Genomic DNA, 24165 nt, shown 5'->3' with positions numbered 1-24165 from the left:
TTTCTTTCCTTCTAGTTGTAGAATTTCCACTCAGCCAGCCTTCCTGTGGTTCTGGATGATGTCCGTTTTGTCTTTTAGTTGTAGTTTTGAAATTGTTGTGCGAGGCAGCAGTTTAGGTGTTTACCTATGCCGCCATCTTGGTTTCTCCTTATTTTTTTATTTCTAACAGTGAGTTAATGTTATCTGACACTTTTAAATATGGAAGTTTTAGTTTCTCATCCATTCATATCAATATTAAAAATTTCTACAATTCCTCATGTTCTGCTTGCCTTTGAGTCTCTGACAAACACAAGTAACAGTAGCTGACTCCCTTGCAAACTCAGACTAAATAAATAGTCTTTGCTTTTCTTATTTGGCTGAGTTTTTGTTTTTTTCCGCAGCCCTAAGGTCCTGAGAAGGCAAGAAATCAGGCCTGCCAGAAACCATAGTGAGATATGAACTGCCTCAAATGCTGCTGCCTCTAGACAGAATTTCCAGACTATACAGAATGTGGGCAATACATAAGAATATGTGTTAGTATGAATTCCGCTCCTATGCAGCACTATTATTAATCAAGTTCAATACTGTATGCTTTTTTAACACTAAAACAAATGGCGGTAGCAAATAAATGACTGAAAGCATTTAGCGTAAAAATAATTTTAAAAATCTAATTATTTTACTTATGACTTATTGACAATAACTTGTTATGCATTTCAACTATAAAAGATTCTGTTTTATACATTTCTTCCTTTAGCCTCACAAACCTACTGTTTCACATAAAAATCTAAAAAAGTATTATTTCTGTCTATGAAAGTGGCTTTTGACCTTCTATGTATAGAATTTGTAACTAATCTGCAAACACTAAGATTTGGGTATGATAGTTCTACAATTGAATTGGTAAAAATTAACATAAGAGCTAAGAACTCATAGGGCTCAGGAATCCAAGTTAATTCCACATAATATAGAAACATCACATGGAATGGATTTGATAATTAGATTTATTTTTTTTTTAAATAGTAAACACCATCTTAAATCAGTAGAATTTCACAGTAGATTTTACAGGCATGTGATTTTTGGCTTATGGTAATTAAGTGTAAACCATTGTTTTAAGTGCTGTTTTCAACAATATGAAAAATCACACTTGATTTAAAAACATTCATTTAATAATTTAAGTTCTTCAGAAAACATCAAAAGTGAATTATCACTATATTGTAAACATGATCAATATAACTCTTAAGCTATGAAAAAAAAAGAGAATAATCCCCAAAAGCAACACAAATTTCACCTCCTTCAAAGGCAAATGTATGCCAAAATTAACAAAAAGATATTAACAGAATTGACCTGTCAATGACAATAAGGGAAACTGTGGAAAACAGGAATGATCCCTGGAAGATTACAGCTGTGTGAAAGGTAATGAGGTGCCTTAAAATTTTCACTTGAAAATCTGTAAAAGTTCATTAATGGTCCATTTGATCATTCAGAATATTTGATCTCTCAGGAAGCAACTTCTAATAGAAGTTCTGGTATGCTAGGTTCAACGTGCATTTGGACGGTGCTGTAAAAACAGTGCACAAGAAAAACAGGTTATTAAATATGCTGGCAATGACTTCACCTCCCCTAAGGACTCTTTTCTGAATACTACCATCTTTTAAATCTGCACTTCGACTACGTTCTATGTACATTTATACACCCTGTTTATTGTAGGAAGAAAAGAGAAAAACCTTTAAGCATTCATAGCAAGGCCTCTCTTTATAAATATGAGCCCCAGTCCCAAGATTAAGCACCACTTTCATGCACACACACCCATAAACACTAAAGTAATAAAACTTACTGCTTCCTTCAAAGCTTGATCTAAATCTTCCAGTAGATCTTCTTTATCCTCTAAGCCCACAGAGAGTCGAATCAGCGTGTCACTAATTCCAAGGGCATCTCTGTGGCTCTTAGGCACTGATGCATGGGTCATAATTGCCCTGGAAGGAAGAATGAGCAAATTTTTAAAAAATGTATATTTTTATTGATTTCAGAGAGGAAGGGAGAAAGAAATAGAAACATCAATGAGAGAGAAACATTGATCAGCTGCCTCCTAGCATCCCCCGGCCCCCTACTGGGGATCGAGCCTGCAACCCAGGCATGTGCCTGGACTGGGAATTGAGCCATGACACCCCTGGTTCATAGGTCAATGCTCAACCACTAAGCCACACTGGCCGGGCCCAGAGTGAGCAAATTTTTTACCACTATATTATATCAATGGAGGCATATTCTGAATCATAAATTGCAATTATCTTCCAATTTCTTCTACTCTAAATATCAAATTCTTCATACACTTATAATTTTTATAGGCAAAAAAAATGGAATTGTTAATATTATCTTTTCTAGTCATTTAAGTGAAATCCAAACTTTTTTATCAATTTATAGCAGGGGTCCTCAAACTTTTTAAAAAGGGGGCCAGTTCACTGTCCCTCAGACCGTTGGAGGGCCGGACTATAGTTTAAAAAAAAAAACTATGGACAAATTCCTATGCGCACTGCGGGCCCAGGACGAGTCGGCTGCTAAGCAGGACAGGCAGCGGCACCTGGTGGGCCAGATAAATGCCCTCGGCGGGCCGCATGTGGCCCTCGGGCCATAGTTTGAGGACGCCTGATTTATAGCATCAGTAAGGTACACTCAATCCAGACACTGAAGGTGCCAGTCAAGCACCCCATACAGTAGGGAAAGACACAGCCTCCAGTGTGTAGATTTTAATACCTTGCCTGAATGAGACCTTGACCAGAAATCATATGCCATGACCAACCAGCTGAACTTACAAGAGGCCTCTGGGACCAAGAGCCAATCAGAATTAATTTCTTCTGGATCAGTGAATCAATCCAAAATTGGACCACCTGAGACAGATCTGGAAAAGGCAACCCAGGATCACTAGTAACAGCCAGTGCACATTAGGAATTCTGGCACATAACCCAGTGTAAAGGCAAAGCACCTACTATGGGTTAGGCATTATAGTAAGAGTTAGGAAACTAAGAAGAATGAGATATTTTCTTTACCCTAGATAACAAAGCAGGAGATAAAGACTATGACAATTAACAAAACAGAATAGTCAACACAGATCCATATGAAAACAAGGACTGCCAGAGTTCAGAGGAGGGAGATCTCTGTGGGCTGAGGCATCACAGAGGGGCTTATAGTCTTTCTGAACTCTAATACTCACATTGCCACCAACACTCAACCTTTCCCCGAACACTGGCAGTAAAATCAATGCCTAAGCTGCTTTCTCCTACCTCACTTCAGGCCCATGGAAAGAAAATCTCAGTCATGGTCAAAGTAAATGGATATCTTCTTTCACTACTCTAATTAAGTTTTACATGTAAACATCCTCCTTAAAATGTTCTGCCTTTTCAGGCTCTTAATTCCTTAACAGAGCGGGCACAGGTAGAAATAAGAACTTAAGCCTCTGAGACCAACAGACGTGGGTATGAATCTCAGCCCCTCCACATACTGGCTGTGTGGGCTTGTAAAACTTACCTGTCCTCAGAGTCCATTTCCTTCTCTGAAATAATAGTAGCTATCACTTATTGTATGCTTCTCATAAAACAGGTACTCTAGGTCATTTATGTGCATTAATTTAATTTTAATGGATAAAAATTGGATATAACATCAATCTCAAAAGTGTGTCACAGTCCTTAATGGAAGGAACATATAAAAGCACTTACATGTACCTGGGACGTATTTGCAATATAGTAATGTAGTAAAAGCCTGATAAAAAAATAATCTGTAAGTGTGTTAGCATTTACTGAGCACTTAATATGAACCAAGGCATTAGCTGAGGCATTATTTTCCCCCATGTTCTCACAACAACCCTAAGAGCGGGGCACAGTATTACCCACATTTTACAATGGAGAAAACTGTGGTTGAGAGAGGATAAACAAATTTTTTAAGGTCACAAAATTAATACATGTTTCCAGGCTGGGAGACCAACCCAGTGCACACTGGCTCTGCTTCCTCCCTCCCTTATTGCAATGCTGCGCTAGTTGTAGCCAAGTTGGGAGATACAGAAGGAGGGTGATAGAACGGGCAAGCTCTGACCTAAATTCACTCCTCTCCAGGCAGCAGGGTTATGGCCTAGCAGGAGCGTCTGAGGGCCAAGCAACTTTAAACCAAATCCCTAAACAAATCAGAAGAGGTTTAAGACTCGCCTTAAATGATACACATTTCATTACTATGAAAAATAACCCAATTTCATATGCTGAGTGTGCCCTCTTGTGCATCCAGACTTAACAGGCATTTCCTTGAAAGACTAACAAAACCTCTAAGTGTTATCTTAATTATTTGAATCATTTTGGGGGGGCATCATTTCTTCTTTTTAACTTTGTGAAATTGCCTAACTCTACTCAGAAACTGTAAACTACGATGCGAGGGCAGAAAATGTGCCCAAATTTTGGTAATCTCTAATACCCCCTCAGTACAATGCTTCTAGAACATAGTTATTCCACAAATGTTTATGGAAATTAAAACACACAAGCAGTTGAAAATTATTAGGTAATGTTGTTGATTGACCACCGCAATAATTACAACATATGGTCATAGTAACATACAATGAAGTCAGGATATAATTCAGGAATGCTTGGCTGGATGGGTAATCAATAAATGATAATCATTATTTCAAATATGAAGCCCATTATATGGATAAAATAATTGAAGCTTAAAGGTTAAGTAATTGGTAGAATAGGCATCAACTCCAGATCCAGGCTGCTTTTACCTCCCCTCACTGCAAAGCCTCAAGAGTTAAGTTCCTAATTGCAAAGCCTCAAGAGTTAAGTTCCTATATTCCCATGTGACATCTGAGGGATCAGCAAAACTTTTTGAATCTTTGTTTCCTTGTCTGTAAAATAAGGTTATACATTCCCTCCCCCTCCCCCCACAGGCACCTATCTCCTAAACTCCAAGGGGCCCCAAGAGACTTGTAACCAGGAGAGCAATGGGCAGTAGCAGCTCGTCCCAGGCTAACCCCCGACCCTGTCCCCAGGGCCCTTTTCTCTGACTTCCCAGTGAGCCAAAGAAGCCCAACCTAGACTCTCCTGTTGCTTCTCCTATGCCCTTCCTTGTTTCACTGTCCTACGTGTTTTTGCTGCAGTCAGTAAATTCTTGCTTGCTTCTCTACAATGTCCTTGATTGAATTCTTTTCTTAGATATTTGATGGTAGCTAGCTGGGCCCTCTTCCGACAATCAAGGCGTTGGAGGTGTTTCATCAGAGACACATTCCCCATTTCCCAAGGAGCCTTGAAATCAGCCCTTCCAGGACAAAATCTCCGTCTCCCTTCCAGGGCGGAGTGGGATGGAACAAGTCCTGGGCCAAAGGCGGAAAGCCCAACATACAATTTCTGCTGGAATGTCCTTCAGACAGAACAGGCGTGGAGGTAAATTACAGAGAACACTGATAAGTAGCCTCCATGAGATTTCATCAGTCTCCATTCTATTGAGTTAGAATCCATTCTGATTAAATAGTACCATGCTCCTCTGATCATTAAATACCTTGAATTATTTCTGGTTTTATCATATTTCTTTATCAAATGATCATTAAAACTGACATCAAAGTTAAAATACTATGAAAGAGAAAAACATACTTACGGAAGCTCAGCAAGACTCTCATATCCTCCCAAGCTCTCAGCCAGAGTAAATAACTATAGCAAAGAAAATATTAATTTAGAGCTTCCACCAAAATAAACATACGAATACCTAAAAGTAAATGTTTTGAATTAAATGGCCCTGGGACAGAGGATGGGAAATAGTGATTATGAATAAACGATAATTGGCCAAGAAAATCAGAGAAAGAAATGAGAATAGAATCCATAACAATGATTTCATTAATTAGACATATTATGTATAAACTTTTACAACATTAAAAGTTGATAAAGGTGAATCTCCTATTCCTTCCTAATTAATCTGAGCTCTAAAACCTCAGAATTACTACATTTGAGACCTAGCTCTGTGGTTGTTAGGGGCACAAAGAATATTGGGGACTAGTTACGGTTATGGGAAATATTAATCATGCTGTTAACCATGATTGCTTTTTTCTGGTTAAAGAAAGGACAGTCTACTCTGGCTGGGTGCTGTATGCCCCTGGGACCTGGAAGTCAACCTTGGAATGCAGTCCATTCTCATTCAAGACCTGCCTATTATCATGGAAGGATTAACAACCTAGTTGCCCAAACAATGGAGTCCCATCCCTCATTGCCTACTTTCCCATTCCTGTAATCCCTACTTCCCCATATAATCCTTGTCCTACCCTATATAAGCAGTTGTTTTATGGGGGGCTGCAGAGCAGATTTTTGTGGATGATTCAACCCTTTCTCTGCTTAATTGGCTCAAGTAGTGACAGGCAGTGTGGACCCATTGATTATCCGGTTACAGTTATCCTTTAAAGAAAAATATCTAAATGTTTAAGCACTTATTTGTTAGTATGTATCACTTATTAAATTAATACATCCATTAAACTGCCCCCTGGAATAGAAGAAAAAGTAAATCAGTTTTGGTATTTAGTGTTATAGTAGCAAAGGATTTTATAAGTATTTTAAAAATTACTCTCACAGCCATATTAAATTAAATACACACTACTAGCTTTCTGATTTCAGAGATGGACCAGGAGGGCTTTGACGAATCTGGTAGCACCCTATTCTTTATACCGATAGTATTTAAAACTCAGTCTACTGCGTGAGGTTGACCAATGAAAGCTTAGTGTGTGGTTATGTAGGACTCTCCGTGGGCCCCTAAGAACTTCCTGCCACTGGGCAATTAGACAAAGGCCTCCCTTCCCTCATTCCAGGCAGATGCAGCCTGGGAGGCCACAAGGTTTGGAAAGCCGTTCTTGGGCTGGGTTCCAGCATAGGCTCGGGCATTGCACTAACAGCACCTTACTTTGAGGTCTCACATAATATTTCATTTGGAAAAGGAGTTTACTTTTAAATAAATTTGAAAACCTATGCGCTAGAACATCCTGTCTCTCTCAAATTGATGGCAGTTTCTGGAGAGCTAAATAAATACACATATTCAGATATCTGCTACCACACCAAAGCCATTTTCTAACCCGATGCATTTCATGATAAAGAGGTTTGTAGGTGTGATCTGCAGGTACAAAAACATTCATCTGAGTTGGATGTAAGTGAGAGATAATAAACTGCCGTAAGAAGGCCTTACCTCTAGAATTTAATAACCTGCTTTGAAAGCTTACCTTTAGGTTCTTGAGGAAAGTCTCAGCGTGCTGAAGAACGCCCTTAATATAAAAGGTGATCATCCCCGGGCAACCTGTGCACTGACGCTTTGCCAGCTCATGCTGAGGATGAGAGGGCAGCCCTGTAATAAAGTCTTATTTTAGAGTCAAACAAGTAATTTCAAAAGAAAACAAAAAAATCAGTTTGCTCAAGTAAACTACAAATAAGCCTAATCATGGGCTTTACCCGATGTTCTCAGCTGGCTGCTTGTTCTGGCCCCTGTCTTTCTCTCTCTGGCTTCCTTTCTGTCTCTTTTCTTTGCTCTCCATGCTCTAGCCCAGGGGTGGGCAAACTTTTTGACTCGAGGGCCACAATGGGTTCTTAAACTGGACCGGAGGGCCGGAACAAAAGCATGGATGGAGTGTTTGTGTGAACTAATATAAATTCAAAGTAAAGGAGCGGAGGGGAGAGCAAGAGAACCGGATAGAACAGCCGGATCCGGCCCGCGGGCCGTAGTTTGCCCAAGGCTGCTCTAGCCACACCAGCTTTCTCTATACCAGAAGTACCACACTCTATTTTCATCTCAGGGAGAGGGTTAATTTGAAACACAGATAGGACAGGGGTCCAGGGGAAAGCAAAGGCAGGTGGAACATAGGCAGGGGCAGATACGGCAGTTTGGCGAGCCTCACCACAGGAACCAACCAAGCAGAAATTATAAAATGTTTCTGGACTCAAAGCGGGAGGCATGGGAAAACAGGGGAGGGCCTATAACAATAAGGTGAACTGACACCTTATAGAAACAGGGAAAGTTCAGCATAGGGACAGAGGAAGAACACACAGAAACAGGGAAAGTTCAGGTCAGTTGCTGGGCAAGAACAACTGAGGGAATCAATTAGGTGATGACTCGGATAGATATAGAAGCAGGCTTGTAGCAAATATATACCCCTGGACTACAAGGCTTGAGGGGTTGGGGGCAGCCCATTATTGGGCACCCCCCTCCCCGTGAGGGGAGTCTGAGTCTGCTTGTAATACAGTTTCCACACTTTTGCTTAAATCACTCACCGTTCTGGTTATCATTAGGACCTTTGCCTGGAACATTATCTACACTGACTGCCCTACCCCTTGTTAATTACATCCTTCTGTATTGTCCGGCTTAATATTTGTCTTATTCACCAACCTAGTTCTGTCATAGACAGTTAGACAAACATGAGCAGAGCAAGGACGATGGGCCAGGTACACAAGGTCACCAGGGCGGAAAGCCCTGGGTGGGTGCAAAAAAGGACAATTGCAGGGTGGGTCATCACCCCAGGATGACCTTTCCTCCCTAGCATATCGCTGGTCAAGCGGTTTGGATCCCCTGACCTTTTGTCCCTACAGATAACATCTAGGCTTCAGTTGTACGTCAGCTCCCGGCCCAGAAAAACAGCAAAACCAGACAAGCAACACCAAGGCTGACCTCAAGGCCGGCTGCATTGGAAAATGACCCCCTGCCCTGGCGCTGACCAGCCAATCAGTGGAGAACCTGACCCTGAAAGGACACACCTGGAGAGCTGCTGAATATTCTACTGAGATCTTCCCCTAAAATCTCCACCCTTAAGACAGAGGACCCAGCTCGCTCTCCTACTGGGAGCATGCCCAGACCTTTTCCCTTCCTCTCCCAACTTGCATCACCTTTAATTTCCTCACTCCCAAGCTCCAAGGGCCCTTCCTTTGCCTCTATAACTTGTTTCTTCAATGAATTACTTCTACCTCTGTAATTTTCTAAAAAATGTTCTCTTATAGTTTGAGTCTTGGCTCTGAATTCTTTCCTAGCCTGAACTCAAGTACCAAGGTTGCTGAACCCAGGTCCAGTCTGACCCACCGGTCTCACACATGGTGCCTGTCTCCGGGCTTCCAAACTGGAAGACTGAGTGTGCCCTGACTGGGATGTGCCCTGACCGGGAAAATCGAACCATGTCCTTCTGGTTCATAGGTCGTCACTCAACCACTGAGCCACCCCGGCTGGGCAAGACTAATTTCTTAACATCCAAGCATCCACTAGGCAACACAAGGCCATAGGTCATGTCCATCTTCTTTACCAGAACCACCACAGAGCTGACACCCAGCAGCATTCAATAATTAATGAACAACATGAAAATATATGAAAGCACCTAACTTATAAATAAATGTTACATACACAGGATGCTTAGGATAAGCCTTACAATCCCAAGAATATGTGCTTAGAAATCAGACTAACCTACCAGGATAAATAACCTTTTCCACCAGAGGATGTGATTCCAGAAACTGAGCAACTGCCATTCCATTTTCAAAATGCTTCTGCATTCGGACTTGTAGTGTCTTCAGACCTCGATTGCAGAGGTAACAGTCAAAAGGAGAGGGGACTGCCCCAATTGCTGCAAAATAAACATACCCTGGGTTAGTGTTGAAGGTTGGTAGCAACCCCCAACATTTTCTGACCCCTCTTTTTCATGATAGTATCTCTGAGAAGCTAGCGACAAAACCCAATGCTTGAGTTTTAGGGGGTGGGGGAAGTGGAATTAATATCTCAAATCAGAAGCATGAGAATGGAGCATAATTTATGCTTAGAGGAATGGGCTTTAAAATGAGAGGGAAAAGGAATATCCTGAAAATTATGTACAAACACAGCAACTTTTGGACTGTTTATAATATGATCTTAATAAAATGGCATACTGCACAGAGCTGAGCCTTTTATTTCTTTGAAAAAGTATTACAACATACAGAGAAAAAAGCAGTTCAGCTCCTGGTATTACTGAATGTTCTACGGTTAGTCTACTTAGCTTTTGTCTAAAGCAGCCTATGACTTTACATGCCTCCAGGATATGGACCACACTCTGACTTTTTACAAATGAAACTTATCAAGCAGTAAGTTTTAATTCCCTCCTCAGAGGCCCCTTTGGTTATTTCAATATGTACTTCCTAGAAGGGCATTTGTATCCCTAATTATGTTTGTATCTTATGTGTTTGTCAAACTAATAATTTATCAAAGTCTCTTAAAAATAACTCCTATCTATCCTGAGATAACTAAACAATCTAACCAGGAAGTGATATGTAGACAGACATCTGATGAAAATTATGTTTATATCTTATGTGCTATTTAAAATTCACCACCAGCCAAAACCGGTTTGGCTCAGTGGATAGAGCGTCGGCCTGCGGACTGAAAGGTCCCAGGTTCGATTCCGGTCAAGGGCACGTAACTTGGTTGCGGGCACATCCCCAGTAGGAGGTGTGCAAGAGGCAACTGATCGATGTTTCTCTCTCATCGATGTTTCTAACTCTCTATCCCTCTTCCTTCCTCTCTGTGAAAAATCAATAAAATATATTAAAAATAAATAAATAAATAAATAAAATAAAATAAAATTCACCACCATTTCAGATATAAAAAGTATAAGAAAGCCATCATACCAAATGTTGGTATTTAAAGAAAAGAAAAAAAAATCCATTAAGTCTTAAAACTAAAAATCCACTTGAGCTTTAACCACATTATGATCAAAATTAACATGGATTTGAAAAATAACACAACTCATCCTGTGTGTCATGCTGTAAAGACCCATTATGCTATAACTAAATCTTTATAACCCCATTTTTCTACTTTCCTCTAAATACCCAATTTTTTTTCTGATTTCTTTCTAAATTAATAGAATGCTATCACTTTACAACATTTAGTGGAAATACAAAGATTAAATGTAGCCTCTCTGAGACCATAAAATAATCCAGATTTTTTTAATACTCACAATTCTGCAGGAATCGGAGCTTATCATGGAGGCTCTCAGAATTAACAGACACTAAGCCCATTACAACATCACTGTGGCCTAAGACAAAACAAACACTGTTAAGTTAAAAACAACGTGTTTTTACTTCAATTTATAATTTCTAAAATGTGACTTTCACTTGAGAGAAATCTGGAAAAAAGCCCTCTAGAATAAGTTTAAATAAACTTTATTTTATAATAGCAAAAGTCATACTCAAAATAATAAAATAAAAATCATATAAAAAGTAAATGTTTCTTTTAAAGCTGTAAGCAGGATGAAAGTATAATCTTTCATAGTAAATTTTAATCCTCTGCTCATAAATCATGAGCATAGTTAGATCTGTTATAAATGAAATCTTATATTTAATCAAAGTGTAATTTTTTTACTTGCTACATGAGTCATAGAGAAAACCTAAATAATAGCGGAAGAAAAGGGATCAAAAGTGTCAAAAATAGCCCTACACTATTTTCATCGATTCATGGAAAAGAACTTTCAAAGTGTAGATTCTGCATGTCTTACCATTCATATATTTTGTTGCTGAATACATACAAATATCAGCTCCCAGAGCCAAAGGTCGCTGAAAAGAACAAAGGTTTTTATTTTAAATAAGAGATCACTTGAAAATATGTTTCACTACTTGACTATTTGTTATTATAACAACCATTCCTATTCTAAGTTTTCAAAAATATATACATCTTAAAATTTTCCAGGATCCCTGATATTGTTCCCTTTCTTACCTCCCCCAAATAAAAATACAAAGAACTGAACCCAATAGTCAATCCAAAGGCACATTTTTTTTTTAGAAATAGCAAGTAAACTCAGGCCCACAGGTCTCTGAACCTGTTTCTCTAGGGCAGTTGCTGACTGGCTCCTAAATTTATGACTTACAGCAGAAATGTTGGCATTCTTATGATTCAGTAAGCACAAAAGATAACTGACATAAACATTCAGTAAGTAATCTCTTGGATTTTTAATCATTAAAACCTGACAATATATGCTGTGCTTATTCACTTGGTTTGCCATGATCTTGACTCTTAATTACTCTTTTATTATACTAGTTTTGCCAAGTTTAAATCATTTATAAAGAAACTTGTTTGCACCCAGCGGCGTGGCTCAGCAGTTAAGCATCGACCTATGAACCAGGAGGTCATGGTTCAATTCCCAGCATGGGCACATGCCTGGGTTGCAGGCTCAATCCCCCACTGTGGGGGGTGCAGGAGGCAGCCGATCAATGATTCTCTCTCAGCATTGATGTTTCTATCTCTCTCCCTCTTCTTTACTCTCTGAAGTCAATAAAAATATATTTTAAAAATAATAATAATTAAATAAACAAATAAATAAATAAATAAAATGTCACTTCCTCAGAAGTTTGCTTTCCCTAATAAGGCAATCTAAAGTTGCACCCAGTCACCTTTAAAAAAGAAAAAAACATTTGTTTGGATTGTTTCCCTCACCTGTCCTGAAAGTTAATTCTCTAGTCTTAAGATGTCTTTGATATAATCCACATATTCATTAAACAATATACTATCATCATCTTTCCATTTATGTTTTCTTTAAAACAAAGAGCGTGTGTGTGTGTGTGTGTGTGTGTGTGTGTGTGTGTGTGTGTGTGTGTTTTAACCTCACTAGCTGTTTAGTCTTTGGAAGGTATTAATGTTGGGGGCTATACATGTTTCATAAACAGGTTTTGTGTGTGTTTTTTAATCCTCACCTGAAGATATGCTTTTACTAATTTTTTTTTTTTTAAGAGAGAGAAACATCAATATGTGAGCGAAACATTGATGGATATCTCCCATATGGGCCTCGGCCAGGAATTGAATCCATAACACCTAGGTGTAAGGGGACAATGCTCAACCTACTTGCCCACCCAGCCAGGCCTCATAATCAGGTTTTAAGAAAGATACTGCTCTAAGCACTGACTACATAGATGCTTGCTCATCTCTCAAACTAGATGATGTCTAAAGTCTCTTGGGCCAAGAATCATGTTAAACATTTTATGTAACCCAGTGAAACACTGTGCAAAACATTTCACCTAACTCAGTAAAATAAGGACTGAATTACTCTAATTGTACCAATAAGGAAAAAGGACTAAGAGAAATACTAGTAAAATAGATCACTCAGATAAAAAAAACTGGTAGAGCCAGGACTCCCACCTGGACTACCTGAATCAAAAGGCTCTACTCTGAAACTTTATGCTGATAAGTCTGTCATTGTGCCTCTTCTGAGACTTACAGAAGATCCAGAAGACAAAAGGCAGGCAAGAAAGAGAATGTATTCAGTTTTCATGAGGATAAAACAGTGAGACGACCTTTTCAGAGGATTTGCTTTGTGGAATCAATACATGTGGTTGCCCAGGAACACTGTGATTGATTAATTCAACTGGAATGCATCCAGATTGAAATGAAGCATTTCATCCCTGACATGAGCAATGTGATATGGGCTTCAGGAAGGTAGAAAAACTGGACTATATTAGTGATGGTAATAGGAGAAAGAGGGCCACGCCTGATGAGTAACCTGGACAGGCCAGGCTAAAACAATTCACGGCACCTCTTTGGGAATACATATGCAGGACTCACTGTGACTCAGCCAGATCACTCCTAGGCTATATTAACTGGACTACTGTAAGTGGTAGATGGGTAAGGAATTGGGATAAAGAATCTAAGAATGAAAATCACCTGGGATGCCCTAGCCGGTTTGGCTCAGTGGATAGAGCTTCAGCCTGTGGACTCAAGGGTCCCGGGTTCGATTACTGGTCAAGGGCACATGCCCAGGGTTGCGGGCTCGATCCCCAGTAGAGGAGGCAGCCGATCCATGATTCTCTCTCATCATTGATGTTTCTCTCTCTCCCTCTCCCTTCTTCTCTCTGAATTCAATAAAAATATATATTAAAAAAAAAAAAAAAAGGCAAGAAAATCACCTGTGATAAATAGATAATGCCAGGAGATTTTCACTTAGAAACAGACTGCCTTATTAGGTTTTCTGTGACGAGATGTTACAGGAAACAACTAAAGATACAGTCAACCCTCTATATCCATCGTCTGTATCCATGGATTCAACCAACCATGGATGGAAAACATTTGAAAAAAAAAAGTTATACCATTGCTGACTCTGGTACTATGTAGTTAGTCCTAAAATGGTTGTGTCTGGACTGAACATGCACAGCCTTTTTTTCCTTGTCATTATTCACTAAGCAAAACAGTAATAACAACTACTTATATAGCATTTACAGCAAGCATGTCAAACTCGCTGCTAGCGAGCCACATGCCTCGTTGATTTACAGAGTATTATTAGGTATTGTAAGTGACCCAGAGATGAATTGAAGTACACAAGAGGAAATGCATGGGTTATATACAACTACTATGCCATTTTATATAAGGAGCTTGAGCATCTGTGGATTTTGGTATCTACAGGGGTTCTTGGGACCAATCCTTTTGGATACTAAGGAACCATCATATATCATGAAGGTAAGTGGCCCATGAAGCTATGTGAATGCAATTTAGCCAGGAAGAGTGTTTCAGGAAAGGAAAATAAAAACATAGTAATGCTTTCTGAATAAAACGAAGGATAGTGAAGAACAGGCTTATGCAGATTTCCAGGGAGTCAGCCAGTCACATGAAGGCAGAAGCTTGGCCCAACTTCAGGGACCCAGAATAGAAGGGGGGAAATGGAAACAATTGAGCTTGTAAACAAGCGCCTAATTGAAGAGCTGAAGAAAAGGAGCTGGGGTTTCTGGAACTCTGCATAATAAAGAAGCACTACAGAAGTGTAATAAGAATGGACTACAGCCGAAACCGGTTTGGCTCAGTGGATAGGTCCCGGGTTCGATTCCGCTCAAGGGCATGTACCTTGGTTGCGGGCACATCCCCAGTGGGAGGTGTGCAGGAGGCAGCTGATCGATGTTTCTCTCTCATCGATGTTTCTAGCTCTCTATCCCTCTCCCTTCCTCTCTGTAAAATATCAATAAAATATATTTAAAAAAAAAAAAAAGAATGGACTACAGGGTGCAGGCAGGAAAGAAAGAGCAGGGAGAAGGTAACTCCTAATAAGGAAAGGAAACAAAGTTAGGTTACTCAGAGAAAAGAGAGGGAGAAAGGAATGGGGGTGGGGGGCAGACAACTACTCAATTACAGAGATCCCAAGATGATCTACCGAAAGGAGCAAAATGGAACAGAAAAAAAGAATCTGAAAAAAAAAAAAAGGAAAGAAATGAAGGATAAATGGGAAAGTTTGGGGGTGGAGATGTTAGTAGAGGGGTGGGTAGGTAGGGAAAAAAAAGATGGTTTAAAAGGAGCACTCTAAATATTTACAGCTACAATGTGAAACAAAGTAGAAATTCATAATACAAATAAGGTTAAGATATAAAGGGTTATGCATAATCTATGGGTGCTAAGGGAAGAGAAGCTAGGAGGAAGGAAGAGAAATGAAGAACTAATATGTGACATACATCGAAATGTCACCGAGTACAGCTTTTCTTTTCCTTTTATTTGGAAGGCTGGTCAAATAAAAACGTATTAGGGACGACTGAAAAATAATATTACTAACTTGTAAGCAGCACATAAATATGCAAGTCCCTACTATGTGCAAGGCCCTGACAGATACAATCATAAAATAAGGTTACATCTTTGGAGAGTTTATACATCCTATAAAAACCTAAAAGCTAATTAAGACAACATTTAAAACACACAAAGTCCCATATACGAGATATTAACCTGAGGAAAGAAAGGCTTGTTTACATTAAAATAATTTTCAAACTCATAAAATCTAGTCATAGTTATTGATTAGACAAATTATTATAGTTGGGCCTTTTCTACCATTAGTTAGTATCTTTTCAACCCAATTACAGGTGTCCCTCTAGTCCACTAATCAAACCAAAACATTTATTTGCATTTACCTGGAAATATGCCGACATAAAAGTGTTATCCACGACCAAAATGATATCTCCACGTTTATGGACAGTATGTGCACAGGCTTTAATGTCAATCATCTTCAAGCTAGGGTTTGTGGGGGTTTCAATCCAAACAAGCTAAAACAATTCAGTAAATGACAATAGTTTATCAAAAACACTGTACAGACATACCTCCCATATATTGTAACCATCTGGGAGGCTATATCAGAAGAGCCTGGATGATGAAGTTGAAAGGTTCAAATCTGAATCCTAGCCCTCATAAATTTCTGAGAGGTCATAGCTAAGTAACTTGCTCTTTGTACCCCTCAAATTTTTCATCTGTTTCATGAACCTGGTAATATTTACCTACTAAGAGTTGTAAAAATCAAATGAGATAATATACATATAAGCAGAAAAGTACTCAAGGTAATTATTGTAATTATTTAAAAAAATGATTGTATTCCAAAGACATAATTCAGTGTCTGGAAATTTTGTTCTTAAGGATAACATAGATTGTCTAAAGTTACATCCTAGAATTTTCATTAAAGAGAACTAGCTCTATGATAAAAAAAAAAATCATTAATGTCAAAATAATTCCAGATGCACTAGAAATTATAAATTAAGAACCCAGGACTTGAAGAGCATGGGTTTTAGAGTGAGAAGAAAGCAACACACACACAACAGAAAACCTGGCTACAGCTCTGTGGGGACCACACAGCTCTGACAAGTTCACTTAAGAAAGAGACCATATCATATACATATCTGTATATTCCAAAATCTAGTACAATTCAGGTACATAGTTGATGCCTGATAGTTATTTAAGACCAAAGAAAAGAATTCTATTTGTTAAACAAGGTGCCGCTGTATTGAATAACATTATCTACTGGTTTCTTTTTAAGAGTTAACATTTCTTTTTTTATTACTTATATAAATGGATAAAAATTCTTGAGTTTTGTCATAAGAAAGATAAGGTAATTAAGTAACATATATTCTATGATAATTGATTTTAAAGAATCTATAAGAATTATTCCCTAGTTAGAATTTATTATTCCACTCATTATAAAAATGAAAGTAAAAATAAGTAAATAAATACCAAGTAAGTTTACCTGCAAAAAAGTCTACTTCAAATGATGAGGCAAATATTTTGGGGGGAAAGGAGGGATGTATTGATTCAAGTCAGTAAAGAGACAGTACATAAAGTTCTGTTGACAAGAATTAATATACTCACAATTTGCTTTCTTTCCTTAAAAAGACTCAAGACTAGCTATTTTAATAAGTATCTTTTCTCCCAAGCAAGATTTTAAAAAAAATTTTCTTTGAAAATAAACCTAACCACTCAAAGTTCACCCTGGTGTTATCTTCAAAGTATTTGTGTGAGAAAATAGTTTCATCTTTTAGCATTCACTGCAACATAACCTTGGGTACAATTCAAACCTTTTAATCAGTAACAAAAAGTTGGAAGGGGTTGACTTATAAAAGACACTGGTCCTTCTTTTACCCATGCAGAATTTAAATGAGGTCCCAAGAAAGAATAGTACATATGCCATTCACTCCAGCACAAAACACCTTCCGGTGGCATACAAGCTTCCCAGGATGGAGGCTAAAGATTGCTAGTGGCCCATTCTCTACTTCCATTATTCTGCCGAAGTATCCCTTAGAACCCTTAAAAAGCCACTTTGCTTAGAATTTGGGGGGCTTGACAAGCTTCTTTTCTGTAACCCAATTTCTGTGATGACTTCTGTTACCAATACTAGCTTGGTAATGCAGTTAACAATTGTGTGCTTTTGCTAACAAATTTTTTAATACTTATCATGTTCTGGGAATTGTGCTAAGCTTTTCATAAGCCATATCTCATTTAATTCACACAACAAACTTTCTATAAAGCAGGTACAATTATCCCCATTTTGCAAATGAAGAAATTGAGACTTTAGTTAAATAATTTAGTTAAGTAACATAACAACTATGATACAGAATTAGAATTTGGATCCCACTTCATAATTTATGTACCTAATCATTATGCTGTAATACCTAGGAGACACCAGACCTATCTTATTCTTGTTGATGGCTTCCAATAGTTTCTAATAAACTTTGTTATTCAGATTTATGTACCCTCATAAACAAAAATGATGAAAACAAAACATCAAGCCAAACAAAAATGAATTACCTTGGTTTCTGGGGTAATGGCCTCCTCTAGTACTTTAGTTTTGGAACAATCAACAAAAGAAATCTTTAATCCAAATTCAGATGCTACCCGCCTGAAGTACCTGTTTGTACCTGAAGCAGAAGAGAATCAGATAAAATGGAAAGGACACTGTATTAAGAAATGTTCATTCCTTATCTGTATAATCACTTTAAAAACATAAGGAAGCATCAATTGCCAAGAAAAATACAACTAAGAGCAATTCTACTTTGGTTAAACAATTTTGGCTATTGTGTATTGTAAAGAATGTAAGGCTTGGATTTTTTTTTTTTTTTTAAGCTAGAGAGTCAAATAAAACATACTTGGTATCCACACCAAGTGGCATAAAGCAGAAAATGTTTCCCAAAACACACAATCTCTATTCTTCAAACATTAAGGAGCATGCTCTCCAAAACATCAGTGTCTTTGTAAACCATTTCTTCCTAGTACTCAAATCTAAAGTTAGTGAACCAATCTTGGCAACATTGTTAATATAATTGAGGACCTACTTTATTATCTTTAAATACCAGTTGACACAACACGAATGCAAGAGATCACCTACCTCCATATACATCATCCATACAAATAATTTGGTCTCCTGATTTTAAGAGATGGGTAATAGTCATAGTGGCTGCTAAACCTGAAGCAAAGGCCAAACCTAAAATAAAAACCAAGTTAGAGTAAACCAAAAAGTCAAACCAATAGGTTAAAAACACCTACAGTATTAACTTCATGTCCCTCTCTGCTGATAGGACGATCATTACCACTGAGTCTCGAGAAGTCCCATGATGAATATCATGACAGAATACCCCTTTTCATTTCAAAAATAAAATATCTATGTAATTAAAAATGCATAAACCTGCTTTAAGTAGATAACATTTCTCTGAAACACTTCAAGGAAATACTTTTTTTTATAAAATTCTGAGATAAAAGGCCAATTGACAATTAAATTACGGTTTGAAAATATCAGGCTCTAAAGAAATTTCAAACTTGAGGAATAGAGCTAAGCTATGATTCATTAACTATAGGGATATACTAGTATAACTGAGCAAATTTAACAAAACTAAAAAATCACACCTGAATCCTGTCTGATAAATTTAATAAATTTTACTTTAATTTTTTAATGTAAATCTCTCTTAGACAAATGTGATATGTTGAACAAACACAGTAAAATAAAAAATAACTGGCATTGTGCACATTCAACACTATAAAAGAAAATATCCTGACAAAATATCAATAGATCATCTTGATGATTAAAAAAAAAAATCACCTGTGACTGGTAGAAGGGACAATCCAATTAACTTTTCAAAAAACAAAATTAAAAAAAATCTCCTCAGAAAAGTGTAGGTTGGGATTGCAGTTTTCTACTGCAACAATTCATATAGATGGCTAAACTTGAAAGTGCAGTTAAAAACAACCATGTTTTCTGGATCCCACTTGAAAAGTGTTTGACATAAACACTCAGTCTTTATACCTCCTGCAGAAAATAATGCTCCCCACACAGTACTAAATTTCAGCAGTTTTGTGTTTAATTTCATCCAAAATAAAACCAACCCCCCTCCCCATAATCCCAAACAAACCCAATAATTCACATTATTCTTTCTCATTCCTACACTGTTGCTTAAGACTTTTGTATTTATTCACTATTTTCCCCTCATTTAGCATTATTTGCATAAATAATACAAAGATATTTAGTAGCAATCCACTCCCTTATGAAAATAAACACAAGATTGAAGAGCTAATTTCTAATCTCTGAGAACACATTATCAATGGTACCTGCTAGTGCAAATGCTGCTATTCTCAGGCACAAATAATCAGGTGAATGAACCAGAATATAAGAAAGCTTATATTCTCTTAGATAGTCTTATAAAACTTAGTTAATTTTTATCTATTTATATTGACAGCTTCAGATAAAGAGTATCTACATGAATACCAAATGGAAACTTCTGCCATTTTGTCTCGATTCATGTTTATTCTTACCTAATAATCATATATATGCACAGTCTAACAGCTGTGGGACCTTGGGTAAAAAATTCAATGTTTTAGTAAAATAACAATGTTGAACTAGCTAATCCTTATTTCATTCCAGTTCTACATTCTGTGCTTCTGTGATCTTCTCTATGCATGTAAGAATAGATTCCAGACTTCACAAATTTGGGATTGGAAATCACTTACTGTACTTGGCCCCATCCAATGCTGCCACTGCTTTTTCCAAGCAATTCCTGGTGGGGTTGCCAGAACGGCTATATTCAAAACCCTGAAGAAAAGAAGTCAGAAATCTAAGTTCATTATCACAGTCATAACTAGACAACTCCACAACTGTGAGTTCCTCCTACTGTAATAAAGTTTTATTTATTTATGGCATGTCTTGCTATAAAAAGGATAACAGTGTAGTGGTACGAAGAGGCTCCGAAGTCAGCCAAACTGGATTAGAATTCTGTACCTACCACTTATGAGCTACATGCCAACAGGCAAATTACTTATTCCCCACAGTCGATCTCAATATCCATAAATGGGAATAAACTACAGACATCTAGTTCATAAAATTGTTGTGATGATAAAATGAGATAATATATAAGTCCTCTCCATGACAACTACTAGAAAACCGATTGTATTATTAGCATTATTATTATTATGTTAGACTTATCTTTACCCATTAATCTGGGGACATCAAGAAAAGGGGATCACCTAAGCTAAGAGTAAACCTAATTCTAACATGTATTTCATTTCCTAAGAAGAGAATGATGCAAGTTCAGTTTAGCTTCCAACAGGAAGCTATGAACAAATTCTACAAATGTTCAAGGATCAGATCTTGGCTCTACAAAAGTGATTCAAAAAATGGAGAGTAATTCTTGGCAAACCAGCTCCACACAATACGTTTTAAAATTTTGTATTATTTTATGTGTATGGCACCATACTAAATGTGTTCATCCAGTCATTTTATTTAATCCTTGTGCTCTGCTTTGAGGAAAGTAAAGCCAAATATTATAGGGAGTGTCACAACCAGAATTCAAACCCAGGATTTAAATGAAAGCCCTATAATTTCCTACCCGCCCCTCCCCCCAAGTCCCTCCTCCTAGAGCACATAACAAAAGACAACCACTCTTTACACCTTTGTTTCTGATTCAGGAGCTCCCAGTATTAGTTATAAGTATATATTTTAACTTGTTTTGTTGCTTTGTTTCCTTGTTTTTGACAAACGGAATAGACATATTTTATAGGACTCCAGCTACTCTCATCTCTTCCCAGCATCACCTAATTGATGTGACCTGCAGCTGTACTTACCAGACAGAAAAAAACTGTTTGTATTCATGTGGCAATTGCCACAGGAAGGTACCCCATGTTTCCATATTCACTGCAGAGATTTAACTTTGGGGGGGTGGGGAGAAGCCTATTTTCGAAGTATTTCCTACCCCCTCGCCCATTCAATGGCTTTCCAAATGGAACTGAAGAATTAGATGCTTCTCATTCAGCCCCTCAAATTCTCTTTAGGCCCTTAACTGATTTTTTAAACGTATAAAGTGGAGTTTGTGGATTTTACCAATCCCTGCTGGCTCTCTGAAAACATTTAATTATTAATATCATAGCTACAAGGTTAACTTTTGTGAAGAAGCTCTGGCAGCCACACATTCACAAAAACTCTGCATCAGGCACAAGCCACATGCTGGAAGACAGGTTGTGTGTACACATACTGATTCCAAAATACAGTAGCTAGAAGTATCCTAAGCCAATTGTAGAAATGTCCTTAGAATTCTACCTGACAAAACAAAGGGTTAAATCTAAAAGAATTTTCTTCAACTTACTATAGCATAACACAGTAAAGAGGTTTTTGAAGTTTAATCAAGGTTTAGGACCGACCAAGTTCATTTAACTAACTTTTTTCTGAACCTCAGAAACTTTTAAGTATTCCAAGATCCATCAAGTATTCTACCAAAAGGGGAAAGGCTACGTGGTTAACAAAGAGGGTGCTCTCATAAACCTTACATGTCACTTATCAATGACTCTGGGTCAGTTCCTTTTCTCTAAAAAGTGTGTAATATCTGTCCTGCCCCCTGATCTGATTGTTTTGAGGATCCAATGAAAAAAGTGTAAATGTGAGCATCATGAAATACCAAACTACTGAGCAATTATAATGTACCATATAGCTTAACCTACATATCAACAACTTATGTGGTAGGTACTATTAACCCATTTACACAGAACCAACCTGAGGCTTGAATATGTTAAGTAACTTTGCTCAAGGTCACCCAGATCAGAAGAGGTGGTGTCAGAATCCAAACCTAGGTCCTCTGACAACATGATTTATGCTTTTAATCACTAAACCACACTGCTTAAATGATGCAATGAGTTACATTATTGCTAGCATTATTGGAGTAGAGCACAATGTAGCCGAATGCCTAAAAGTGGGATTCCAGAACAGGGCTGGAATTCCAGCTCCACGACTTATTAGCCCTGTGGCCTTGGACTAGTTATTTGTCCCTAAATCTCAGTTGTTGTTGTTGTTGTTTTGTTTTTTGTTGTTTTTTTTATAAGAAAAATGAGAACTTAGTTCAGGCTACAGCTGTTGTCAGAATTATCTGAAACAATACATGTAATACACATGATATAACACATGTAATTATGTATCTAGCATATAGTAAGTACTCAATAACTATTAACAATTGAATACAGCTACTGTTAATGATCTTGATTCTGAGTTATAAAACCCTTAATTTTTTTTAGTCGACTCATTATATCTTTATAATTGTTGCTGCTAAAAGTAATTCAAGGAAGTTATGATCCTCCGTTTTGAACTGCACATTTACCAGAATCACATGAATTTAAGGCCAAATCTAGATGGCAAGTTGGACAAACTGTTCCTTCTAGTCTTGCTTATCAAAAGAAATATGACCATCCAAGAGAAACCTTTATTGCAAGGAGGATTACAGGTGTAGCAAACATCCTTCCCAGCTGCCTTCCTGATGTATAAGTCATTTTATAAATTACTTGGGTGCCTTTTAAACTTGTAAGCCACCTCTCTTTTCCCGCCCAACCTGGACCGCCCCAGCCAGACCCAGCTCACCGAGTGCTTGCCAGGAGCCCCCTGCTTGAACGTGGTGGACATGGAGATGGGGGTCACTACAGCCCGAGAGCTCCATTGCTCCGGTTCCTGGCCCACATGGATGGCCTGCGTGGCGAAATGCTGGAAGTTAGGCAGGAAACCGTGTGGGGAGACGTCTTTTTTCTGCATGTTGAGCTGCGAAGGAAGAAGAGAGGAAAAGAACGAGGAGGATAAAACTAGGAAACTGGCGCGTGAGGGCTTGAGAGAGCCCTGGAAGAACCAGGCAAAAGGGAGCTAATAGAAAGCCAGTCACCAGCCGCCGCACACAAAAGCCCGACTCCGTGGTGGCGGAGACTTAAGTGGCCAGCAAGGTTTGCACTGCCGGAGGGGCGGAGCCAGCACCATCCAATGAGCGAAAATCCCGACGCGGTCCCCGCTCCTCATTGGTTGGCAGTGGAGGCGTTGCCTGGAGCGTCGCCGGGTCTGGCCTTCCCGGTTCAGGCGGTGGTTTGCAGAGTCTGTGTTTGCACGTGGTGCTTGTCTCCGCGGGCGAAATTTCCGAGTTCGGGCTCCTGAGGAAGCTGCCTTGCTAATTCCTGCGAAATACCCGGGCGGTTTGTATGACCTCGGGCCAGAGGTTCGCGGGAGACTTGGAAAAAGACTGGTTTGGTGTTGAAACCAAATAACCTGTAAACAGGCCACATAAATAGCCTCCTGTCACTGCAGCCCTTTGCCCTCGACCTTCCGCACTCCCTCCTCCCCCGCTCCCCCCGCCCCCCCTCCCCGCCGCCGCCGCCGCCGCAGCACCCTTTGTCCTGAGGGTGGTGCTGACGGACGCAAGCGACAAAGTGGAGATTCCTTACAAAAAAACGTGGTCCAAGCTGCCAAATGTGTAGCTTGGATTCTCATTATCCGAAGGCAGCTGCCTTTTAAGGTACTCTAAATAAATTCCGTAATGACCCAGTACTTGCCATGATTGAAACAGGAGTGAAGGTCATATTTTTCTTAAGTGATAGCAAGCGATTGTAGTGAGAGTCTCCAAGCAGAACTCTGGCAGCCTCCTAACAGCTATTGAAGTACCCAGAAAAACTTCCGAGTGAAAAAAGATAGTC

At 38.5% G+C, this 24165-nt stretch overlaps 1 protein-coding gene across 2 annotated transcripts; it reads right to left on the bottom strand.

Moving 5' to 3' along the window:
- Nucleotides 1-959: 959 nt before the first annotated feature.
- Nucleotides 960-23775, bottom strand: CTH (cystathionine gamma-lyase). Of its 2 annotated transcripts, XM_080655832.1 has the most exons (13): nt 23367-23619; nt 23075-23248; nt 20188-20269; nt 18575-18670; nt 17998-18107; nt 15840-15971; nt 11468-11525; nt 10931-11008; nt 9419-9571; nt 7199-7320; nt 5599-5651; nt 1811-1949; nt 960-1534 (listed from the first exon to the last, which is right to left on the bottom strand). In XM_080655832.1, exons 2-13 carry the CDS (start codon nt 23240-23242, stop codon nt 1514-1516), a joined length of 1212 nt encoding a protein of 403 aa, XP_080511958.1. In that variant the 5' UTR covers nt 23243-23248; nt 23367-23619; the 3' UTR covers nt 960-1513. The 2 variants fall into 2 exon arrangements, with proteins under 2 accessions (XP_080511958.1, XP_080511957.1); XM_080655831.1 differs by having other exon boundaries at nt 23075-23775.
- Between the last annotated feature and the right edge of the window lie 390 nt (nt 23776-24165).

This window comes from Plecotus auritus (genome assembly GCF_963455305.1).
Source record: "Plecotus auritus genome assembly, chromosome: 2".
In the NCBI taxonomy this organism is placed as follows: Eukaryota; Metazoa; Chordata; class Mammalia; order Chiroptera; family Vespertilionidae; genus Plecotus; species Plecotus auritus.
Note: the sequence above shows the minus strand (reverse complement) of the source record. Positions and strands in the feature narration are given on the sequence as shown.